Source organism: Cynoglossus semilaevis, chromosome 11 (genome assembly GCF_000523025.1).
Source record: "Cynoglossus semilaevis isolate Cse_v1.0 chromosome 11, Cse_v1.0, whole genome shotgun sequence".
NCBI lineage: Eukaryota > Metazoa > Chordata > Actinopteri > Pleuronectiformes > Cynoglossidae > Cynoglossus > Cynoglossus semilaevis.
The window spans coordinates 10503161-10525229 of record NC_024317.1 but is presented as its reverse complement, the minus strand read 5'-3'; the positions used below and the strand labels follow the sequence as shown (position 1 = coordinate 10525229).

The window sequence follows — 22069 nt, the reverse complement described above, 5'->3', positions numbered from 1 at the left end:
AACAGGTTGCCAGTTCACCTTCAACATCCCTCTCAAACAGCCCTTTGGTCTGAGGCTTACAACTGAGAAACAACAACAACAGCCTCCAAAAGCCAAGGTTTAAGTGGTGCACGGGCAGAAAGGTGCGGACCACAGAACCACAGCTCCAGCTTCATCAGTTTCAAACAGACACTTCTTTTACTTTTACTAGAATGAGAAACACTTCCAAAAATAAGAAAAAAAAACAACAACTTTACAGACAGTCTGACTCTGACTCTTCGGCAGCAACAATCTGATTTTTTCCCATGATTCCTTAGCTGGTAAATAGCCTTTGGCTCTGCCCCGGGCCGAGACGTGTGTGTGTGTGTGTGTGTGTCTGTGTGCTGTCGATACCTGAGGCTCATTAGCATCTGTACCTCAAGTTTTAGAGGGGACTCACTCAGGACTTTTCACTTTACGGGCTTGTTTGTCTCTTTATTCGACACATTGATGGACTAGTGAACTGTCGCTGGTGTGGTACACCCTGAGTTTAAATATAAAGGATCAGTTTTTAGGTACAATCAGTTCAAATTTACGAGATTTTTTTATTTTAATTCTTTTAGGTTCTGCCTTTTGTGCCCTTTTATCTACTTAATGTTTTTATCTTTAGTACGCTGTAGTAATAACAGCAGTTCACATTGTCAGCAGGTTACCTTCTCTTGCCCTACAGCAGGAAGAGCACTGGTTCAGCCCCTGTGGTGTGGAGATTTTTTTTTGTTTCACTGAAATTTGAATTTCCTCCTGGTACATGTTTGTTTTTTTTTCCATTACTCCAGCTTCCTAGCAGAGATAAAAACTTAATTTAACTGTATTTTAACTGTAAACATAGGTAGAGGTGCTGCTCTATGATGTACTGCTGAGCCGCCCAGCGTGTAAATGACCCCTTCCCCCAGTATTGACCACTAGAAGATGAATGAATAGTACGGTTACTTTGAACAGTGTCGTTACCGTTGCCTTCTGAGCTAAGAGTGATGCTTTAGACTCCGTCACGTAACATTTTACATCAGGTCGTCAATACAACAAAGCCTTTTTGTGCATTCATTAAACTGGTTTAATATGAATAAATTGTTTTTTCAAGAATAATCCAGAATAAATGTCTCATATTTTATGAATTGGGAAGAATAATAAAAAACGTAAAGACAGTAAATCCATACCCCTACTATTACATGCGTGTGCCCAGCAGGGACTTTCAGCTCTGCTGCTGAGCAGAGACGGTTGCCGCGGCAGTTCACACATGAAGGATTTTAATAGCTCAACTGGTAATCAGGCTACCTTTCATTCATCACGCCCACCATCACAGAGCACTACACGATTAAAGCTGGTATTGTTTTGTCGCCAAAACACTATTAAACTGAGCTAATTTTTCCTTGACAGCTAATGGAAACCACTTCCAGTGATTGCCTACACTAATGGTGTATATCCTGGTGGAGCTGTGTAGATGTAATTCATACGTAGATCACACGGAGGCGTCATGTCTGGACTGATGAGTGGGGCCACTGCTCCGCAGAGAGAATCAACTGGATCTAATTTAATCCAATAACAGGTTGTTACGCTATTTAACAGCATTGTTGTAATCGGAATGCCTTGTTTTCAGTTGTTCTTTTAATGCTTTTAAGGTTGTTTTTTTAAATAGTTAATAAAACAGGGCTGCTCTGGAGCAGTGGGCAAAGACACCTCGTCTTCAAAACTGAAGGTTAGGCGTTTGAGTCTATGCACAGGAAGTCCTCGAGTTACGACATCTGTGTTGCATCATTCTGACGTACGGCATTTAAACGACAACAATGACTAGTTGACGAGCAGACGAAAACGTCATCGGATGGCGCAATTCGCAATTATTAGTCAGACTCTTCGGGGTTTTTTCTGTCTTAGATTATGATGTCACCGCTGTGTTAGCATAGGTGAGTGACATACGTAGGTACTAATGTCCAGTATGTGAATTCTGACCTACAGCAAAAAATCAAGTTGCGTCGCACCACAAGAACAGAGCTCCGACGCAAGGCTAGGACCTCCTGTACTAGAGTGAGTACTACGTCATATCTGATATACCAGAATCCTGTCTCAGGTACCACACCTCATGATTAATACATGTTCTCTCACTAAATTAATTAAACACACTGTTCTTTTTTATTGCAGCTATTGGTGATCAAACCGACATGTGATGATGAATTAGAAGTGTTGAGGCGATCCTTAAACTATGCATATTGAACAAATGGTAAAGATTAACCTTAATTAACCCTGCTGTACAACATCTAGCCGACAGTGTGTGGAAGAAACCGTGGCTCTCTCTTTGCTGACCCGCCCGTCGCAAAAACTGCAAGCAGTCCAATTTGAAATGAGATTACTCTTTAACTCAGCTCGGCGTGATCTTGATGGAACATTACTGGGATCACTGATTTATAAAGATCAGGATGAGGTCAGTAAATATGCATCATATTGACTGCAGCACGAGTCTTAAAAGAAACTTTAAAAATATCACACACATTTTCAAGACAAACACAGCGAGAGCAGCAGCTTTGAAGACTCTTAATGGCACTTCTGACAGATTTAGGTTGGCACAGTTATCCTGTTAAATCTTTCACCAAAACTCCACGGCAGTCAGCACTGATTAAAAAATAAAGATACATTTTATCTAGTTACTTGTTCTGTTGTGTGTGTGTTTAACTTTTTGGTTTTTGGGGATGGAATACAATTTCTTTTCGGGCCATTTCAGCAGGCTGCAGCAAATCATTTTTAAAAGTAGAGAGGTACAGCTAATAAATTGTAAGAATTCCTTCATACACAACGAGTAATATAAAATGAAGTTTGTCTGGAATTCAGTGAAATGTTTCATGTGATTTTGAGCTTGCAAAAAACCAATTCCATTGCTTTTGTATTTTCTTTTTACAATAATATCATTTTTCCCACTCTGTACTTCTACATCCAAACCAAGTGTTTATGACCAATAACATATTACAAGCTGTCTTCCATGCAGCCCAGGAAAAAGGATGAAACTGGTTTCTCCAGGCTTGGGAATAAACTCTACAGTATATGAATGTGAATTACTGTCAAACCAGGCAACCTGCATTTAATTTATAACCCAAAAACACTTTCCTGAGGAGTTCTTTGTCTCAAATGCTACATTGAGATCTTTCTTAGTAAAAACCTCTTTTCATTTCCTGTGAAATATTGTCAGATTCAGGGCAAACCTAGACCATAAAGTATTTGAAGCCTAGCAACGGCAACACCATCGCCTGCAGAGAGAGTCTGCAAAGCCACGTCACCTCAGATTACATCCATTTGCTACAAATGTCAGTTCTCTACCTGCCATTATCAAGTCCGAGGTTTTCACAAAAGGTACACATTAAATACATAGACAAGTACAATGGCGGAAATATTGTTTCAGTATCATATTAGTAGAACTTTGTGTTTTCAAAATACATGACCTAGCTTTTGTTTTTTTAACTGAAACCCCCCCCCAATTTCTTTTTAATATATAGTCTGCTGCTACAAATGCACCACAGATGATGGCTGATTTATCAGACACATTTATTTTATTATTATTTTTACAATGCGCTGTTTTTGTTTTATAAGATTTTAATCTCTCAGTAAGCACAACTGAAAATCGGCTCAGGTGTAGCTGCACTAGATACATTTAATTTAAATGAAAAACGTCACTGTTTTTGAAACAGAGAGAGAAAGAGAGAGCGAGAGAGAGAGAGAGAGAGAGAGAGACTTCCAACAGATGAAGTAGTTTTCTCTGTGGTTTGTAAAGACAGGACTCTGCCAACAAGAGTCCTGTCTTTACAAAGCTGACAAAGTTTGGAAGAGTCGTCCGGAAGATGTTGAAGGGAATGATTGAATTGTAATTAAATGTTGCTGTCCCTGAAACAACACTGGTGAAATACCATGTTCTTAGACAAAAAAAAAACATTTTTTTGTTACTCACCATAGTGAACCTGACAGTGAGACAGGCTTTATCACTTTTTATTGATTCGTGTGACTGATGTGTTTGTCCCAGAAGCATTGCCTACTTTTTTTTCCCCAACCCATCAAAAATTCTGTCCACTTTCATCACTGTCTGAAACCTTAATCCTGACAGCACTGAAATTGTGGCAGCATTTCAGTTGGGTTTACTTGTACTCAACTTTCCACACTGGATACACACTGGAATTTTTTTTTTTGCATGGCACAGTAACACACACTACTTTCACAACCTTGAGGAGGGTTAGGCTCCACAGTTTTGAAAAATTACTTTCCTGAAGGCATAAAAGAGGTAAAATAAACCTAGACTTTTGACTTCTAATGAAATACTGTATATACACAGAGCCTAGACTCATTTAAATGGTATTCAACAAATGCATATAAATCCTATGAAGGTCGAAACACATTGAATGGAATCTACTTAATCAGTAATAAAGTTCTGTAGGAGTTCAGAGCAACAGCTTTGAGGCTGAAAACAAAAGAAAAACACTAAAAGATAGGGTTTTCAAAATGTGAATCATGTTAATGAATCCATGAAGATTAATCAAATTAAATGTGTTGCATTAAAACACAAGCTGCAGAATGACGTAATCCACTGTCCACCCACGAGTAGACGCTCTAAGACACAGTTGATACACGTCAATACATGCTGGAACTGGTTTTTGTTTCACAAACCTTAACCTTAAAATCAAATTGTCTCAACGTTCAGTTCGTGGAGGCTTCAACTTCCGGTCGGAAGGCGATCTTGTGTCAGACTAGTCTCACCAATCAGGGCAAGGCAATATTTCCACAAGCCATTTATCTGTAGTTTATCTCAATTAAGCACTGTTAATCATGACTAATCAATTAATTGTAAAATAAAATACTGATTCATTGTTTGGATTGTAGTACAGTAGTTCAAAAGAGAATCCAACATGGACTCACTGTGGCTCATGATTTGTGTTGAGTGTTCTCAATGGATTTTCTTTTTTCCATTAAAAAAACTGTAAATGGAGAAAAAATCTTCCAAACAAAATTCAACAGTCAGATAATATCGAGGACATGAAGATCAAGGTTTAAGACATTTTTGAATGCCAAACCTTCCACGCCTTAGCTGGGCATATTTTAGTAACGGCAAGGCTACTATGATGGACACAGCTGCATAGGCTCAGGGCAACTATCGATTTACACAGGCTGCTGCATGAAAACATGGCCCCTGAGACTGTGCTATGGAAACTGAAAACCTTACATCAACTTTGTGCAGAAACACAGTTCAAATTTCTAGTTCCTCTTGGATGGACCAAAAGATACTAAAACCCGTTTGGTTTGTTTTGGGGAAAAAATAATCTTTGTGACGTCTTGATTGTTACCTAAGAAAAAAAGAACCATCGTCAACAGCATGGGGTTGCAAAAAAACATCTTTCTTTTTCCACAGGTAAAGCCATTGTTTCACACTACACTTAAACTGAACCTCAATAACAAAATGTTATGCAGATAATGTCGCCTTTTTCATTACAGGTCCTTTTTATTTTATTCAAAGCAGACAAAATGTAAACTGACATGCAACTTTTCCCTTAGTCCACCATTTGAATTTCAATTAGAGTGCAAAGTAGAGCACAGGATTTATTCTTTCTTCTAATGTGGAATTCACTCATTGGCTTGATATTCTTGTTTGTCTCTGTGACTCCACACTGTGAAAAACAACACCGGTTTTTGTCCCCGCACTGGAATAAATAAGCAGATGAGTGTGGCCCGTAGATGTGATGACAAATTGCTGTCAAATACGATTTCCACCCTGCAAATCACTGTCCCTTCCAGTTACACTATCTACGCCGGGAAAATGTCAGTTATCGCTGGCGGAGCTCGGGCCTCGTCACAAGTGCTTAAAAATGCAAAGACAGGCCAAAGACGTCTGTCGATGGGGATTTAAGGTGATTTCTCAGAGGTTTGTGATGTGTACAGGATTTACTCTGGTCTCTGAAATGACTGCTTGGTAATTCATTTATACCACCTGTCATATTTAACTAATTGTGGCTTTTAAGGAAGACTGGCTCTCGGGTTATCTATTAAGTGTCAGTCAAAGGTGATTAATGTTACAGCAGAACTAATTGACTTCCTGTTGTTGGTGATCTTAATCTTTATCTGACTGCTGAGCCAATAAAGATAAAGAAAGTTTAGGAAGAAATAAANNNNTATCACCATAAAATGAATGATTTCACCAGCATACGTGCCATTTTCCAGTATTGAACATAGACAAAAACTACAGAAAAATCATTTTCTGAATCACACGTGTTCACTTGGTTAGATCAAAAAATATATTTTATCATGTCCTGCTTGGTTAAAATAATGTGGTCGCTGGAAAATGGCATTTGAAGCTTTGTTAGAGTAGCCTCACCACTCACTTTTATCTGAAGGCTTGATAGAAGGTTAGATAAAAGCATCCAAGCCTTCCCAAAATACAAGCCTAGAACAAAGTGGACAAAGGAAGGGAACATCTGAGAAACCAAATCTAAAGCCCCTTCCAAAAAAAAAAAAAAAAAAAATCTTTTTGACACTTTTTTTGGCTGAGATCAAAGCTGTTGTGATTTGTGAAGTGGTGATGTGAGCTCCACTAAAACCTGGGTGTCCCGGCCCATGTCCACAGATGTCCTCTTGTCCATGCTGAAGGCACGTTTTCAACATCTAAAAAAACATCAAGGCTCATGACTTGACTGCAACTGAGATTTAAACTCATCTAGTTAGGAAGTAACTGAGGAAGAATACGATCATTTCCTGATTGGTGTCAATTATTTAGAAAACAATCCTTTAAGACACGGAAAGGTTTGGCTGCAAATTCAGCCTCTAAACTATATTCACCACTAGCATGTATTAGGAAAGAATTTCAACCTTTGAAATGAAGTCCAAATTATAAAAATACAAATATAAATTAAAAACTGCACTATATTCTCTGCAGTGATGACACTAAAACAGCGTCTTCTGCCATATGTTACCAGATTAAAACATAGTTTGGATCCTGTAGCACTGGATTCTCATCAAACCTCTATAAAACCTAAGTATGCAGAAGTGATCAAAATCCTTGTCTGCAATAAATTGACATCTGGGGTAAAACTGCTATATTTGAGAACCACCATTTTAGACTATTCATAGTTGGTAAGCCTTACTGTGAAAGAATAAAGTCATTTTGAACAACACATTTGTACTTATTTTGTTTTATCAAACACAAGTTCTTTGGACTTCTCAGAACCGTTGTTGACTCCTGAAATAAACAGACCTTCCTCAGGTTCTATTTGATTTTGTTCCCCAGGAAGCAGGATACTGTAAATACTGGGAGTATTTGGCCATTTTATTGAAAGTTCCCAGAGGTAATAGCTTGATAGTCTACAGCAGATAAGAAAGTAAAACCGGAGTACACCCATTAGCTATTTACACCTCATTAACTAAGTCAATACACTCATTCCACATTATCACAGCAGATGAGAGGAGTGTAGAGGATTTGTATGCATTTAAATGAGATCGTCTTCTCCTCCCCCAAGGCTTTAAGACCTACTGTAGTGACATCAGAAATACCCACGCTATACAGTGAACAAGATATGAGTTTTGTTTCTAGAAATACCCAAATGGCACAAAGTAAATTTTGATACCAGTTTTTATTTTGGAAGAATGTGTTTGTCCCTGGACCTTCTGACATCTCTGTCACGGAGTGGCATTGCAGGAAACGCAGCCTTTCACTGTGGCACCTGTTCACAGTGAGTGTATATTGAATACGCAGCTCTTTCATCAGTATGAATTATGGGTTGGCATCTTTTACATAATCACTGATACAGAATCAATAGACAGACTAATCAAGGGCACGGAGTATTGAGTTGTGGCGCCCACTGGCCATCAGTTATCCCTGCCTCAGGAGGAAGACAGCCACGGCCCCAGTTAGGAGCAGCATCATCCATCAAAAGTTTGTGACGCAGTGACGGATGCTAAGCTACCTGGACAAACGCCAATTGGAGAAAAAAAATAACCTTGGAGCTGCTGTGGAGCATGTAAACTAACAAATATGAATAAAATAAATCCATTGTCTACCACAAAGTTGTTTGTCCTACAAACTCGTACTGTAGGTCATAACGGACTTTAGACCTAATATTGTCAAATGTACTACAGTAGGACTGCAGTAGTACTGCCTGGAAAGTTGCCATAATTTTATTTTTGATTTAGCTTCTATATTTCATATACTGTAATTATGTATTAAATTAGGATAACACTTTACTTTCAGGTCTTTCGAGGTTCATGTTGGACAATGTTTTAAAACGTAAATGTGACCAGAAGCCTTAGCTTAGAGCTGTGTTTTACAGCCTCGACACATCTTGATTGACGGCTGCGATCATGTGACTTATTTTTTTACAGTATATCGTAGTAAATGTATCCTCCCATCTTTCAGTGTTTTGTGACTATGCAGTAAATTACTGCAGTGAATTTGTCAGCTAAAATATTAACTATATTTTCTTTGAACCTTTGACTATGAGGTAAACATTTGGTGCAGATGACAAAGCTATATCCTTTATTATTACAAATTTTATGCAACTTTAATTTAATGCTTCAAAAAATACATCTCAGGTGTTTTGTTGTACATTCCGCTCTGCCCAATGTAATAAAGAGTAAGAAGTTACGACAGAAAAAATCTAATTTATTTGTTTTCTTTGCCTGTCTTTTCAGGTGTGGTGTATTTTAGGGCTTTACGGAGCATAAATTGGCTTGAAGTCTATCTCGTGTCAAAATTACAGAAAAAGCACTGAACTGATTATCACCAAAAGGTTGTGACCTTTACAGGTGAGAAATATGAAACACCCTGAATCATGACATGCACACAGAGTGTGTCGTGTCTGGTAGTGTGTGTGTGTGTGTGTGTGTCAAAAGGAGAAGAACATCTCTGCCTGTGGCCCTGCAGCAGCTCAGGATTCATGTACTTTATTTCCTCTAAATTTCTATGAAGAATTACATGACACGTCCCAGTAATACCAGTTGACCTTTAAATTATTCGCTTGAACCTTCGGCGTTCAATCATGCTGTGGAGTTAATTAAGCTACACCAAGAGCAATAAAGAAGATAGATGACACTTGGCCATAACGCACATTGTGACTCTATGACAACTGAAGGCTGGTAAGGTCAGAGCCCAACAATTGATTGAACTGTCATCTCACTGTGGTGGAATTCCAGCAGCAGAATCTGATAGGGATTTGACCTGACACTGGCCCAGGAGACCAAAACGAATGGCCTGAGACATATTGGTGGCCTCATCTCTAAACGCTAAACCTGCAAATCTTATCTGAGCCACCAATCACTCACTGGTTGTTAATGTCATCATTTATGCCTGTCCAATAACTGGCACGTACAGTTGGCACATATTGACTTTCCCGCTGCTTGAGGAATATGAAGTTCAAACTCTGTCACTTATTAGTCTCATCAGTCTCACAGTTTAGGGTGCTCGCAGGAGATAATTACCTGAAACGAGTAATTAAAAACATTTATCCACAAACCTGGGCATTTGTTTTGGACTCGTCCGGTGACTAATTTCATACAGTACATCACTGTTGTTAAATTCATTAAAGCACTCGTCCTCGAAGGACACTTTGATCTGACACTTTCATTCTTGAAGTGTTTCCTCATATACTGTATATGAAGCTCCAGTACATCAGGTATTTATCAGTCATGTTTAGTCCTGTAGTACATTCACTGTAAATTTAATGTGTGCTAATTCTTTATGTAAATGTATAAAAAACTGAATCTAAATTTAAACGAAGCTAATGACTTTAAAAGGAAAGCTAACGGCTAAGATAATGAAACCTTTTACTTTCCAGAAAAGCCATTATTTTTATTTGAATATTTTTATTTTATTACACTAAAATACCTAATTATAATTAAAATACCTAATTATAATTAAAATACCTAATTATGTAAAATACCTATTATATAATTATATAGTAAAATTGCCATTTTTGGAGAGATACCATTTTCAGATTTTTGACAATTTTGATTTCTTTCAGCTGACTTTCAAAATAAAGTGCTTGGTGACTCGAATGAGACACTGACTGAACATGGGTTCCTGTGTACACAACTTTATGACAAATAAAAGCTTTTGACATGCCAAATCTGCAGTATGACAAATCTTTGAGGTGAAATAAGAACAATGCATTTTTATTATTCCTTTGTCTCAAAATAACCTAATAATAATAATTCCAAACTTAGAAAAACATGACCGTGAGCTGTACAGAGCAAACGTCACATTCATGAACTTTCCATGAAGTGAACTTTTTTGCTGATTAAACACTGCTGTTCCTTTTCTTTCTACCTTCTCATCCTGCTGCTCTTTTCTGTCCACTGCTGCTTCCCTCCATCTACTTTCTCCTGCTGGTCCTCTGTCGACTTTCTCCTCCTGCTGCTTCTCTCCTCCTGCTGTCTTTACTCACTTTAAAAACACCTATGCCATAAGCCTTTGGAAAGTGTTGAATGGTAGGATTAGGTTTGTAGTTCTGAACTACCTCCAGGGGGCTCCCCCACAGTTAACCTCACTGCTACATACATTACAAAATGTTAGCCTTGAGGTTTCCTGGTTCACTGTAAGCTACCTCCAAGCTAATGACATGTTAGCTTCAGCTTCAGGACGGATCAGTGGTTGATTGATTGGTGCTACAGCTCTACTACAGACTGAGGAAGTTATGAATCTGAATATGTTATAATAATGAATATCTACTGAGATGAAGTGAGTGGTGCCTGCGGATTTTTTTTTTTTTGCTGTCAGCAAGCAAGATTTTCACAACCCATTCATCCCTCATTCCCGACATCTGTGTGACTTTGTTGACTATGCTAGCGAAAGGAACCAGTTACAATCCCTACAGAACTCTTCAAGCTCTGTAGTCGCAAACAAGTTGATACTTTCAACGTTTCAGTTTGCAGCTAATTGTTGCTCCTGTGGGAAATAACTGAGTCCTAACTGCCAGAAGCTCCTCTGATTTAAAAAGCTCATCACTTATCCTGTCTCTGTGATGTCTGGTGGTGTTTACTTGGAAATAAGTAGAGAGTGTTTGGACAATGAGGCTCAACAATGTTGGAAACAGTTAAAAAAAAAGAAAGAACAGTTCGATGTCTCATGTCAGACTTAATGGCTGTTTAAATGAATACATTTTTAAAAAAATTATTTTTTTTATCTTCCCTCCAATTTTCTAGCATCCCCCTGTCCCCAACCTCCTGGCAGCTCCCACTGGTCTAACCTACTAAAGATATAAAGATATATATGGAACAAACAACAGTATTACTTAAGGATTCATAAGGATTTAACGATCAAATCTCTAAATCAGTAAAACTTGTGTTGATCAGTTAAGGCATAAATAAACATTACAGTCAAGTTTATTTTTGGAGCGTTACTTTGAACTCAGTGATGACTCAGAATAAAGTCACGACACAGAGCGCTTATACCCCTGAGACCAACAGAAGCTTATATATGAGCCTGCACAAAACAACAAACTTTCGTTTGAGACCACAAACAGAGAGGAAAAGTATGACTTTAGAAAAAAACGAGACTCACAAGCAAAGGTTAGACTGGCCTCCCTGCTGACAATGGTTCCAAAAGAGTTGGAGGCCAGACACTGATACGTTCCAGCATCTTGGTCTTTGTTCAGGTGGTTGATTCTGAGGTTGCCGCCAGAGAGGCTGTAGTGAGATCCAGATTTAGGGCTGATTTCTGTGCCATTCAGTTTCCACCTAGAAAAACAGTAAAACAAGAAAACATTTTTAAATGTGATTGTAGAGTTGCATTGTTAGTCCATAAAAGGCGTCGGTCCGCTTAAGGTCTATTTACTGTTCACTTTGGTGATGGGTTAAAAGCAGAGTTCACAATTTGTTGTGTGCAGTGGTGAGCTGTGTCACAATGACAACTTTCCTTTCTTTCCGTATAATTTATTTTTGTCCATTTTTGGTTTTACTTGAGAGTTTTTCAAAGATTTTAGAACGACACAAATGATAGATATTAGAGCAAATTAAAATGCCAGTTGTCCGACAGCGTCTGACTTGTGGTGATTTAGGTCATGATAGAATGTTGAGAGTTTGGCAGGAAAAGCAATTCAATGGAAATAAAGAGAAAGTTGAGTTTATGTAATGATAAAGTCTGTAAAGAAACTAGAATACTGTCCCTGCAGGATGAGCCGTCAATGGACTGATGGCTGTTCCTGTCTGATTAATCTGTCTAATTAATTACAGGGTAGCAGTAGATTAATCATGACTCGTCTTGATTGGTGATGATGGTAATTAATCGTGATTTTTGTCATGATTAATCAGGATAAATCAACAAAAACAAATTCGGTATGGCTCTGGAAGAAAAAAAAACTGCAGGTGGATGTATTTAGCTTCATAGAATTGGGATTTTAGTTCCCACGGTGCATCTTGATAGTGACTGGTAGAACATATCTAAAGCTGCAACGTTCTAAACTGTAATAAAGCTCAACATCATAAATCAGTCTATAGTCTGTACTAATACTTCTGACAATCATGTAAGCAAATACCAGTGTGTGCATTGTTACAGCAACAATGACTGTATGGACAGTGTGAGTTATTGATTGATGTATCTGATTAAAAATCAGACACATTTTAACATGTGGCCATCAACTCAGCTTATAATTCCACTCTAAGACAGTTGATACCAAGTTGTTATTTGGGCACACCCCCCCCCCCAGTAGCACAGGGCAATAACTACATAGTTATTACATACTTCTGCTGTAGTTAAAATGGTTTAAAAATCCTCTTGCCAAAATATCTCCGTTGAATCCATCCCTGCGTAGAGCAGGTTATATTTGTAGCTAACTAATTAATCTATTCCCTGATTCTTAGTTTTTCCACTTCGTTTGGTTTGCACTTATTCCTGAGGGAGATTTTTTTAACTTTTAACTGGTGAACAGTTTGTTTTCACCTCACCAACCTCGACTTTGTGATGTCTGATGGTGATTATCCAGAGATAGGATGAAGAGAGCTGAGTTTTGGGCCATAAAACTTAAGTGATTTGCTGCCAGACATTAACATACTGAATAGAGTTTGCACAGAAGGATAAGAAAAGAGACCAACAAACAGAACGTTGTTCAGTGTAAGCCCAGACCATGGAAGCACAGTGACTACAGCAAGATTGGTTCATTTAATTCTTTTCAACAGGGAAGAAATTAAACTGGGCCCAGAAATCATGCCTCGCAGCTGAGTTTGAACCTCTCTGTTGTGGAGGACTCGATTTGTGAGAATAGATAGTAATGCAGGCCATCCATCTTACCAGAGCCCAGTCAAAGAGAATAAACATGCTGCTTAATCAAGATAAAACAACAATTAAAACAAATGCCCGCAACCATGCCTCCAAACGTGTACATGCCTGTCATGTGATTATCGCCCGTGTTCCGGGATGACCAACCAAGGGTGTAATTCACTTAAAAGAGAAACAGACTTTCCAATCTCCCCACACAGATGTGTCTTATTAGAAGGAAACACAAGTGGGAGGAAAAATCAGAAAGAAAAAAAAAAAACGCTTCAAGGCCGTACCTTATTTTCAGTCAGGGCACAATAAACTTGGAGTGTTGTTTGTTAGCAGAGATGTCTAACAATCAAGCTAATAATAGTTTTGCACAGATAAACAGGCATGAATAAAGCATGTTATCACCCAGCTGAAATAAGACAATACAGGTTTGATTAAGGCCAGAGGTCATTTGGATGTTTGATTATTTCTTTGAGGAGAACTTTCCTAAGAAAAGTTGTGTCCAGTGATCCCTCTCCTATTGCAGTAGTTGCGTTCCAAGTAACAGAATGGGAAAAATCGCAAAGTAGAAGTGAGATCGTTTTTATATTATTTACGTATATATTTACTCTTTATGAACCTCCCCCACACTGACATCAACCCTCCCTAGACTGTATTACCCTTTTCCACACAATTATATGCCCAGTAGAGTTGAATAATGACGACGCAGAGCGAAGTGAACGGGAGAGGGGCCGACAATTCGTCCAACGTTCTGGAAACATCCTAGTTGGGTTCTCCACTCAGGATCCTGTGTAGTAAATATAATACAAATTCTTTTATGGGGTTAAATGCAGCACAATGCTCTGCATCTGCAGTGAGACCATTATATGAGTCACAAGGGGAGGGATGACAGCATGTAACCCCCCCAAAAAAGATCAGTGAGACCTTTGTGGGTTGGATGCTACAGTACTCATGATCTGACTTCATTTTTAACAGGCTTAATGTCAACTGAAGTGAATTTTCTCTACAGCTCACTGAAAACATTCAGGTTCCTTTCGTGGTCTCGACTTTCTCAAGTGAGTGCAACCTCTTTGGAGCTTTATTACAACACACAAAAGAGAAGAGTCTAGATGGCAGTGCTGACAGGTGGGAGTGCTAAGAGCGATTTGTTTCGAGGAAGAGTGAAACAAAAACACACAAAGTCTTTAAGTGGCAAGGAACGGGAGAAGATTGTGGGAGGGTTTATGACTTCTTTTCTGTTTTAAAGTGGATCCTGTCACTGAAATGTGTTTTTTGAAGGCACAGATGGTTTAATTGAGCAGGGTTTGAAAATGTTGTGACAAAATGGTTCATCTAAAGCTGTTGATTTGTTGTATTTAGTATGTATGGAGTCGGTTCCACAGTGTAGCAGTAAGCATGTCTGCCTCGGGAGCAGAGAGTTCTCGGTTGAATTCCCAGAGGAACCACATGCTTGGCACTTGCTAGGGGCAGCCTGTTAACAGCATATCTGCTGTAGACACAACAGTTTAACAAATATGGGACCAATATAGTACAAATTTATTTATTTTTATTTGATATTTATCTGCACTAGAAATCAGGCCGACAAACTTAGTGGGACAAGAAAATGTTATGAATGTTCCCTGCAGCCTATGGCACAATGTGTCCTCAACCTACGGTGCAAACAAAAAAACAAAACAAATTTAGCACAATGTATGTATTAACTATTTGCGGATATCCGATGCCGATATATCAATATTGTCCAAACACTTAATTTCTCATACAGTGGTTCTCAATTACCCCCCCCCGCCCCACCTCCCCTTGGGTACAGAAATGTTTGCAATTTTGTGTCAAAGTAAAGAGCCCATAAAAATGTGTGTTGTTATAAGCTAGTTAGCTCAGTACATTAGAACCGTTAACTGACAGATATTTGTGGTACTAAATTAATTGACACAAATTGAATTGTTGCAGGGAACACTGAAGGCGACCACTGTGGGCAGCAACACCCGATTCCAAAACGTAGCCCATCTGCATCCAGAATAACAGATCACATTAAACACATGTAAACTAGATTATTCCATAATTCTATTTACACTGATTTACATTGGCAGACAGACTACAGCAGCAGCTCAATTTGTTAAGCACATGCTTTATACAATCATGTAACAACAGGCTGAGCACACAGTACCATAACACTCTGCCATCTGGCACATGAAGCTGTGAACACGAGGCAGTCTGTTGCTTTTCTTAAACCCACTGCTTTAGTGTTTGAATAAAAAACGCTAATTTGTTTTTGAAGATATGGACTCCATCTCAGATAGTAACAGCCCAAGTCTCCGCTGGTGTAAAAGTGTAACACCACTGAGACTTGACGATGTGTGAGTTTATTTACGTGCAGGGAGCAGGATGTACGTAGACTGGAGCTGTGTTTTGCAGTTTTTAACACTACACAAGTACAAACTACAAACCACTGCAAACATTCAGGATCATTCTTCTGGAACTTCCTCTTCCTCTAATTTAAATGAAATGTACAAGAATCCTAAGGTTTTCAAAGATAATTTGCCACACTTGAATGCTGTGTGGGCACCGTCAACCCCTGGCCGTGTTGCACTCTAGAGCCGGCCGCAGCTTTGAGCTCCAGTAACAACCGCCTCTGCTGCATTTCAGTTTATTCAGTGATACATCTGAACATGAGCATGGAAAAGGAAGCACGCAACTTTTTCGTGCGTACGTTCGTACATGAGGCCTCAGGGGAGCAGTGTGTGGGGATGGTGCCATGCTCAGTGGCAAATTGGCAGCTGGTGGACCCAAACCTAAAACCCTCCAGAGCCAAGTCTGCTTCCTTAACCACCAAGCCATCAGTCCTGTACTGAACATGCTTCCTAATACTATTGCTGCACTGGAACATTAATGTCTTCCTCTTTCAAACAACAGACAGTAATTAAACTCCACTGGCTTCAAATCCAAAGCATTGATTGCCTGGTGTTATTGTGTCTAATTGCATTCAAATGTTAAGGCTGATGAAAATAAGCAGAGGCTTCACCACTACATGTTGCTGCATTAAACACTCATTAGCTTTAACTTAAATAATAAAAGCTGCCGTTGCCACTACAGTACTTACTACGTGCTCATGTATAATTTTATTGGCTTTATTAGTTTTCCAATAAAAGTTGCTCTTAAGATCAGGATTTAAGGGTTTCACCTCATCAAAGGTCTTTTTCAGTTTTATAGCACCTTTAAAAGGCCATGCTAAATTATTGAGCATGCGTTGTACATCACACTAAACTGTTGAAAGAGGCTCTGGCAGGAACTCCCTCTCTTTGATGTCAGACAGTATTGATGATGACGCTTCACCCTGATTTGGGTCAGTAAAGGAAAATCTGTCTGTTTTAAGAGAAGAGAACTGTTCCCAGCTGGAAGCCTTCATAAACAGAGATTCAAAAGCTTCAGGACACGTCTATTTAAAAAAATGGAAAAATCTCCAGTGTGTGTGTATAGATTACAGAGGTGGTTGTTTTTTTATCAGCTTTTCTTCACAGTCCAAATATCATATTTAAATGTCACGTCCAAGTAGGAAACTCAGCAGCGTTCAAAAGACACAAGATTTCTTTGTTCTCCTATGGTAGGATCTGTAAATGTTAACATTTGTAGTAACATTACTGAATTTTAATCTTCAAATGCACATTAGCGGCAAAAAAATTAAAAAAAACACCTTTACGAATTCTATTCGTTTGTTTAATAGTAGCTTTTTTGTGTGGACAAAAACAAACGTGTCATATACTGTTAGGCCTATAGGTGTCACAGCAAAAAATTAGGTTTGCTTAAGGAGAACAGGTGAAATGTTGCCCTAGTACAAGGTTTCCTCGGTTTGCGATTTCTTCGACTTACTACGTTTTGTCACCATCTATCATATATGTATTAGGGGAAGTCTTGTTCCATCATCTCGATGTACAGTGAACTAAAACGTGAACTAATTAACGTGCAGAGCAGACAAAGACTTTGTAACGCATCACTATACACAAAAGAAGGCTTTATTTACATTTTCCTGTGGTACGGTGATACACTGAATTGTGCTTTATTTACTTTCTTTCGTTTGTGTTGTTTTTTTGATGTCACCACTGTGTGAGCTCAGATGAGTGACACAGGTGCTTATGTACAGAATGTGGGTTCAGGCTCAGAGCGAAAAATCGAGTTATGTCGCACTGTAGGAACAGAACTCTGACATATGTCGAGGACCCTCTGTGTCATGTGCTAATAATTATTGTAATTGTTATTGGACTTAATGGACTGTGATGCTCTGTTTCTATTTTCCCAGGCTGTAGCAGTCAGACCAGATCATAACTCAGAGATAGCAGTTGTTTTTTACTGTTTTCTCTCAGATTTTTTTTCAGTAGCGTGTGTTTTATTTGGTTTTGTACTTGTGAAGTTTCCGAGGAACAGACGGAAAATCCTTCAGAGACTGTTACCCCACAGTCGGTGCCTGGCTCTAACCATGGAGTCTTTACTGAATGTGGGCTTTTCACACATTTTGTGAATCACACCGATAAAGCCAACGATGCCAAGCTGTGCTTTTCACATTCATCACCTTATTTTTAAACAGGCTAATAAGCAAACGATCGGTCTGATAGTCATCTGACTATCACAGAAATTCACATTTGCTACAAAAAAGTTTGACTTTTTCCCGTGCACAGAATTATTCTATATGTACATATAAATTAAAATTTAATTCTAAAAGAAAATCAAAGTTTCTTCTTGATGCATTTCTTAGGCCGCAAAATTGAATTTTTATATTTTTATATTATTTATATATTTATAGTCTTCTTGAAGACAGTTAAGTTCGACTTGTACTGAGTGGATGAAGTTTTTTTTTTTCTTAAAATAGAAAGAACAATACAGGAAGGTTGTCTTTATGTATAAAGAAGATAAATCCTGACAAAGGTCACTTCCAGAATGAAAGGAAGACACGCGAACAATGTCCGGGATTATGTGACAGAACTCAGACACGGCTATTTCTGCAATGTCAATACAATGAAATGAATCACAAAGTGAAACCTCTGACAAAGTAAACAGAAATGGAACTGTGGTCAGTGAAGCTTTCGAAGGCTCCGTCAGATTAGAACTTTTCAGATTCTGATTCAAGGACAGAGGTTTCGTGAGTAGTTCACAGACCACTGTCACACTGTCAGGAATAAAAATAGTAATATGAAATCTTTGGTTTTTTTTTTGTCATTTCATCACTTTAATGATTGAAAAAAAAATATTTTGCTTTGCTGACCGATGATTGTCAACCTGTCAGACAATTCTCTTTACCAACTAGTCTTATGTTCTCTATGAGATATTGTCATATTATATTAGATACAGTCATAACCTTCATCGTGTTATCCTTTAAATTTAAAACATTTAATGTCTACTAAAAACAAACAAAAAAAATCTAATGAAATGTAGTAGTAGTTTTTGAAGGTAGCAATGGAAATCTAGCTAAATTTTTAACAGTGCCCTCAGAATAATGAAAACTTTTAAACCAATTTTTTTTAAACAAGGACTTGTTTAAAAAAAACTTATAATAATAATAATATTCCCACTTGGTGCTGAGTGGACTGGCTCGACTGTGACAGGTAATTCACATTCAGTATGACTAATAGGACTCTACAAAGCACGGATAACAAGGAAGATGCTGTTAGTGAGAAGTCACTGCAGGGTTCTCTAATGTTTCAAAAAGAAAAACAGTTCATTGTTGGAACATTAGCTGTATATGTACCTTTGATAAAAACGTTTTATAATATTGCCTTATAACCAGGAAAGAAGATTCTCAGGACAAAATGATGGTATTGTTTTACTGTGGTCTCTGATCCTATCAAGGACAGGGGGGAGTGATGTCATTTACTGCATGGAGATGTGTGATTACGGTCAAACGCAGAAGACCTGAATCCCAGAAATATAAAATCCATGTTGGCTGTATATTTTCTAATCAATATCAAATATTACAAATGCAGAGTTAGCAAAGAAAAATGGTCATTTTGTTTTGTTGTTCCTGTTTGTTCTTAAGCTTGGCGCCATTATTCCTTTTATGTTTTGGGTGATGTGATCAAAGGGTTTTAGGTTGCACAGGATTCATTGATTGGGGTTTGGACAAAACCTGATCTCCTCCTCTTTATGTGTATAATTTTTCAAAATTTGGTAAATCTCTGCAATGTCTAGTCAGTTTGCATTAGGAGACAACACACTGGGCCGTTGGGGATCTGCAACAGTTCCAGGTACTGTAAGTTGCCAAAGGCCTTAAGCTAAAAGACGACACCCAAGCACAGTAGAATATATTACTCCATACAACGCAGTAATGGTAATTTTGAGGGAAATTAACGGTAACGCTTCGTTATATACAAGAGTGACATGACACGATGATTTGAAAATCCCCTAATTAGGCCGAGTGCCACCAGCTCGCTTCAGTTGAATTCAGTTATGCGGCCCACAGGGGCTCTTATGCCTGGGGTCTTTAGAAATGCCCCTGGTTAGCTAACAGCAAAAAAAAAGTAAATAAAAGAGGAAATAGTTTACAAAATTTGATAAAATGTCCCCGCAACTAAACATTATTTCCCCAAAACATATGTCACAGTAGAGTGAGGCTTTAGCCCATTTGTATCCACTGACGTCCAAGAACATTTCATTTTCCATATCAAAAGCTCTGGGCCACTTTTAACACACTTAAATAAGCACTGACGTTTGCTCAGTATCTTACATATACCATATCTACCACATACCACATCTGTGGCACAGTAAATAAGAAAATAACCAAAAGTGTTTCTATCCAAATACAGAATTACAATCTACACTATTCAGAATATTTATCACATTTTCAAATAACATAAAGTGAGGTGAAGATGAAGCCTGTGATCAGCTGTTTCAAATTAAAGGCTTGTCACAGTGGCAGTTGCAGAGAGGCCAGGGGAATCAGAACCAGAGGAGAAGAATATGTAGTGAGCCAAGGTAACCGCGGCGCTGTAATCTCACACTCACCGATAAAGAGGAGCTGGGCTTCCTTGGGCTTCGCAGCTAAACACCACCTCTCTGCTCCGCTCTAGGTTTTCCACAGGATACACAATGCTGCCAGGCTGCTTGGTGAAGACAGGACTCTGCGGGACACTGCTCTCTGTGAGGGGACAAAGACAGCGCAGCTTGCTGAGAGTGGAGCCACACAAAGGCCTATCTGAAACAGCCAGTAAGGAAGTGGCAGATAATGGTTGATGCTTTTGTTGAACTGTCTTAAAAGCGAAGCCACAAGCAGATAGAACAAATGGCTTTAACTAGCATGTCATGACACCACGGCTGTGAGGATCATAATTGGGAGATGGACATGCCGTCATAAGCTGTAAAGTCAGTAACAGGATATAGAATCTTACACTACACAGCTATCTAAACACACAGCTTTATTTGAGCCTGTCAATCGGCTGTTGTTTGTTCTCCCTTTTAATTATTTGCTGAGCTGCAGCAGGCTTAAGGTGGTTAGAAGCGTTATCTCCTAACTTCATATGCCAGAACAAATTGCCCTAAAGCAGCAGTCACCGACCTTTTTTTGTACCAAGAACTGGTAGGCTGGAATTAGCTGTTACTACAAACTGGTAATACCCTGCCATCATTGAAGGATCCTTAAATTTCCAAAATAAAACACAATCTTTTAGACCTTATTCTGTTAGTATCGGAGTCTGTATTGTTTTGAAACATTGCCAGATTATCTTTTAATGAAAAACGTAAAAGGTTATGACTGGATTCTTTTTGAATGAAGTAAATTAGTAAAACTGAAATATATTTTTTCACAGTGCCCGACTGCGACCCGGTACCTAATGACCTACGGAGCAGCAGTGGTCCCCAGACCAGGGGTTGGGGCCCATGCCATAAATAACACAGCATGCAGTGTGTCTCAGAGCTGTATGAGGTCACTTGATGCTCCAACACTAGGGCTGTTTTACCACAGAGTTTAAATTATCAATAAAACTAATTTCTCTTGGAACTGGTGTTGTTAAATCCATCTGTGATGGTTGCGATTGTGGAAATTCATACAGGACTTCTCCTTACTGGTCTAACATCTATTACATCTACTATTTTACCTGCAGGATGGAGCACTGTGCTACATTTGACACGATGAACAAATTGCCCTGCAATTCCTTCAAAATGCTGTTTAAATATTGCAAAAATTGTCCTGGGTGAATTCCCTACCATGTTATACCTAGTGTGCGCTCCGGCTCAGTCATGAGGCAGAAAATGTGTACAAAAAAAAAATTATGTGGAAATGTATGCACCCAAAGCAGGTGGGAAGCAGGTGGGAAATAAGTGATATATATATGTATGTATGTGTGTATATATATATATATATGAATGAGCTGAAGTGATAATTGGAGGTGAGAACAGAGATGCAGTGTAAATATCAATGCGTTGTGCTTTTTAAATACAGACGTCGACCAGTCACCACAGGGGGCATCCAAGGAATACGAATGGATTGCTATTAGGGTTATTGTTCAAAGGGTTAGGTCTGTCTGTTTTCTGTTTCTGTTGTGTGGGGTTAATCATTGTGATCACACTGACCTGTGTTGTTGTTTTTGTTGTTGTTGTTTTTTTTTGGTATAGTTTTTGTGAATAAATTACCTACACTTACTGTGTCATTAATTATTAATATCCATAATAAATCCTTAGAGCAGGGGTCTCAGACTCGCGGCCCGGGGGCCAAGTGCGGCCCGCAGTACAATATTTTGTGGCCCCTCACCTTAAAATGAAGGTATAATATCAGTGTGGCCCGCGGAGAAAGTGGGCTTCCGAAGAGCCAATCAGCAAGCTCCCGCGCGCCGTCCCTTGTCGGGGCTAGGCTAGGCTAGGCTA

At 38.7% G+C, this 22069-nt stretch overlaps 1 protein-coding gene and 1 long non-coding RNA gene across 2 annotated transcripts in view; one reads left to right on the top strand and one right to left on the bottom strand.

The window, feature by feature from the left end:
• The window catches only part of LOC103386273 (contactin-4-like), a 695358-nt gene that overhangs the window by 638021 nt on the left and 35268 nt on the right, over positions 1 to 22069 (bottom strand). The window contains exons 3-4 of the mRNA XM_025060316.1: positions 20216 to 20348; positions 11528 to 11703 (exon numbers count right to left, since the gene is read on the bottom strand). Coding sequence (XP_024916084.1) covers positions 11528 to 11703; positions 20216 to 20348 — 309 coding nt within the window. The remainder of the gene's footprint in view (positions 1 to 11527; positions 11704 to 20215; positions 20349 to 22069) is intronic.
• Positions 18904 to 20845, top strand: LOC112487762 (uncharacterized). The gene is made up of 3 exons (XR_003051166.1): positions 18904 to 19458; positions 20113 to 20185; positions 20281 to 20845. It is a non-coding gene; the product is annotated as an uncharacterized LOC112487762 (long non-coding RNA).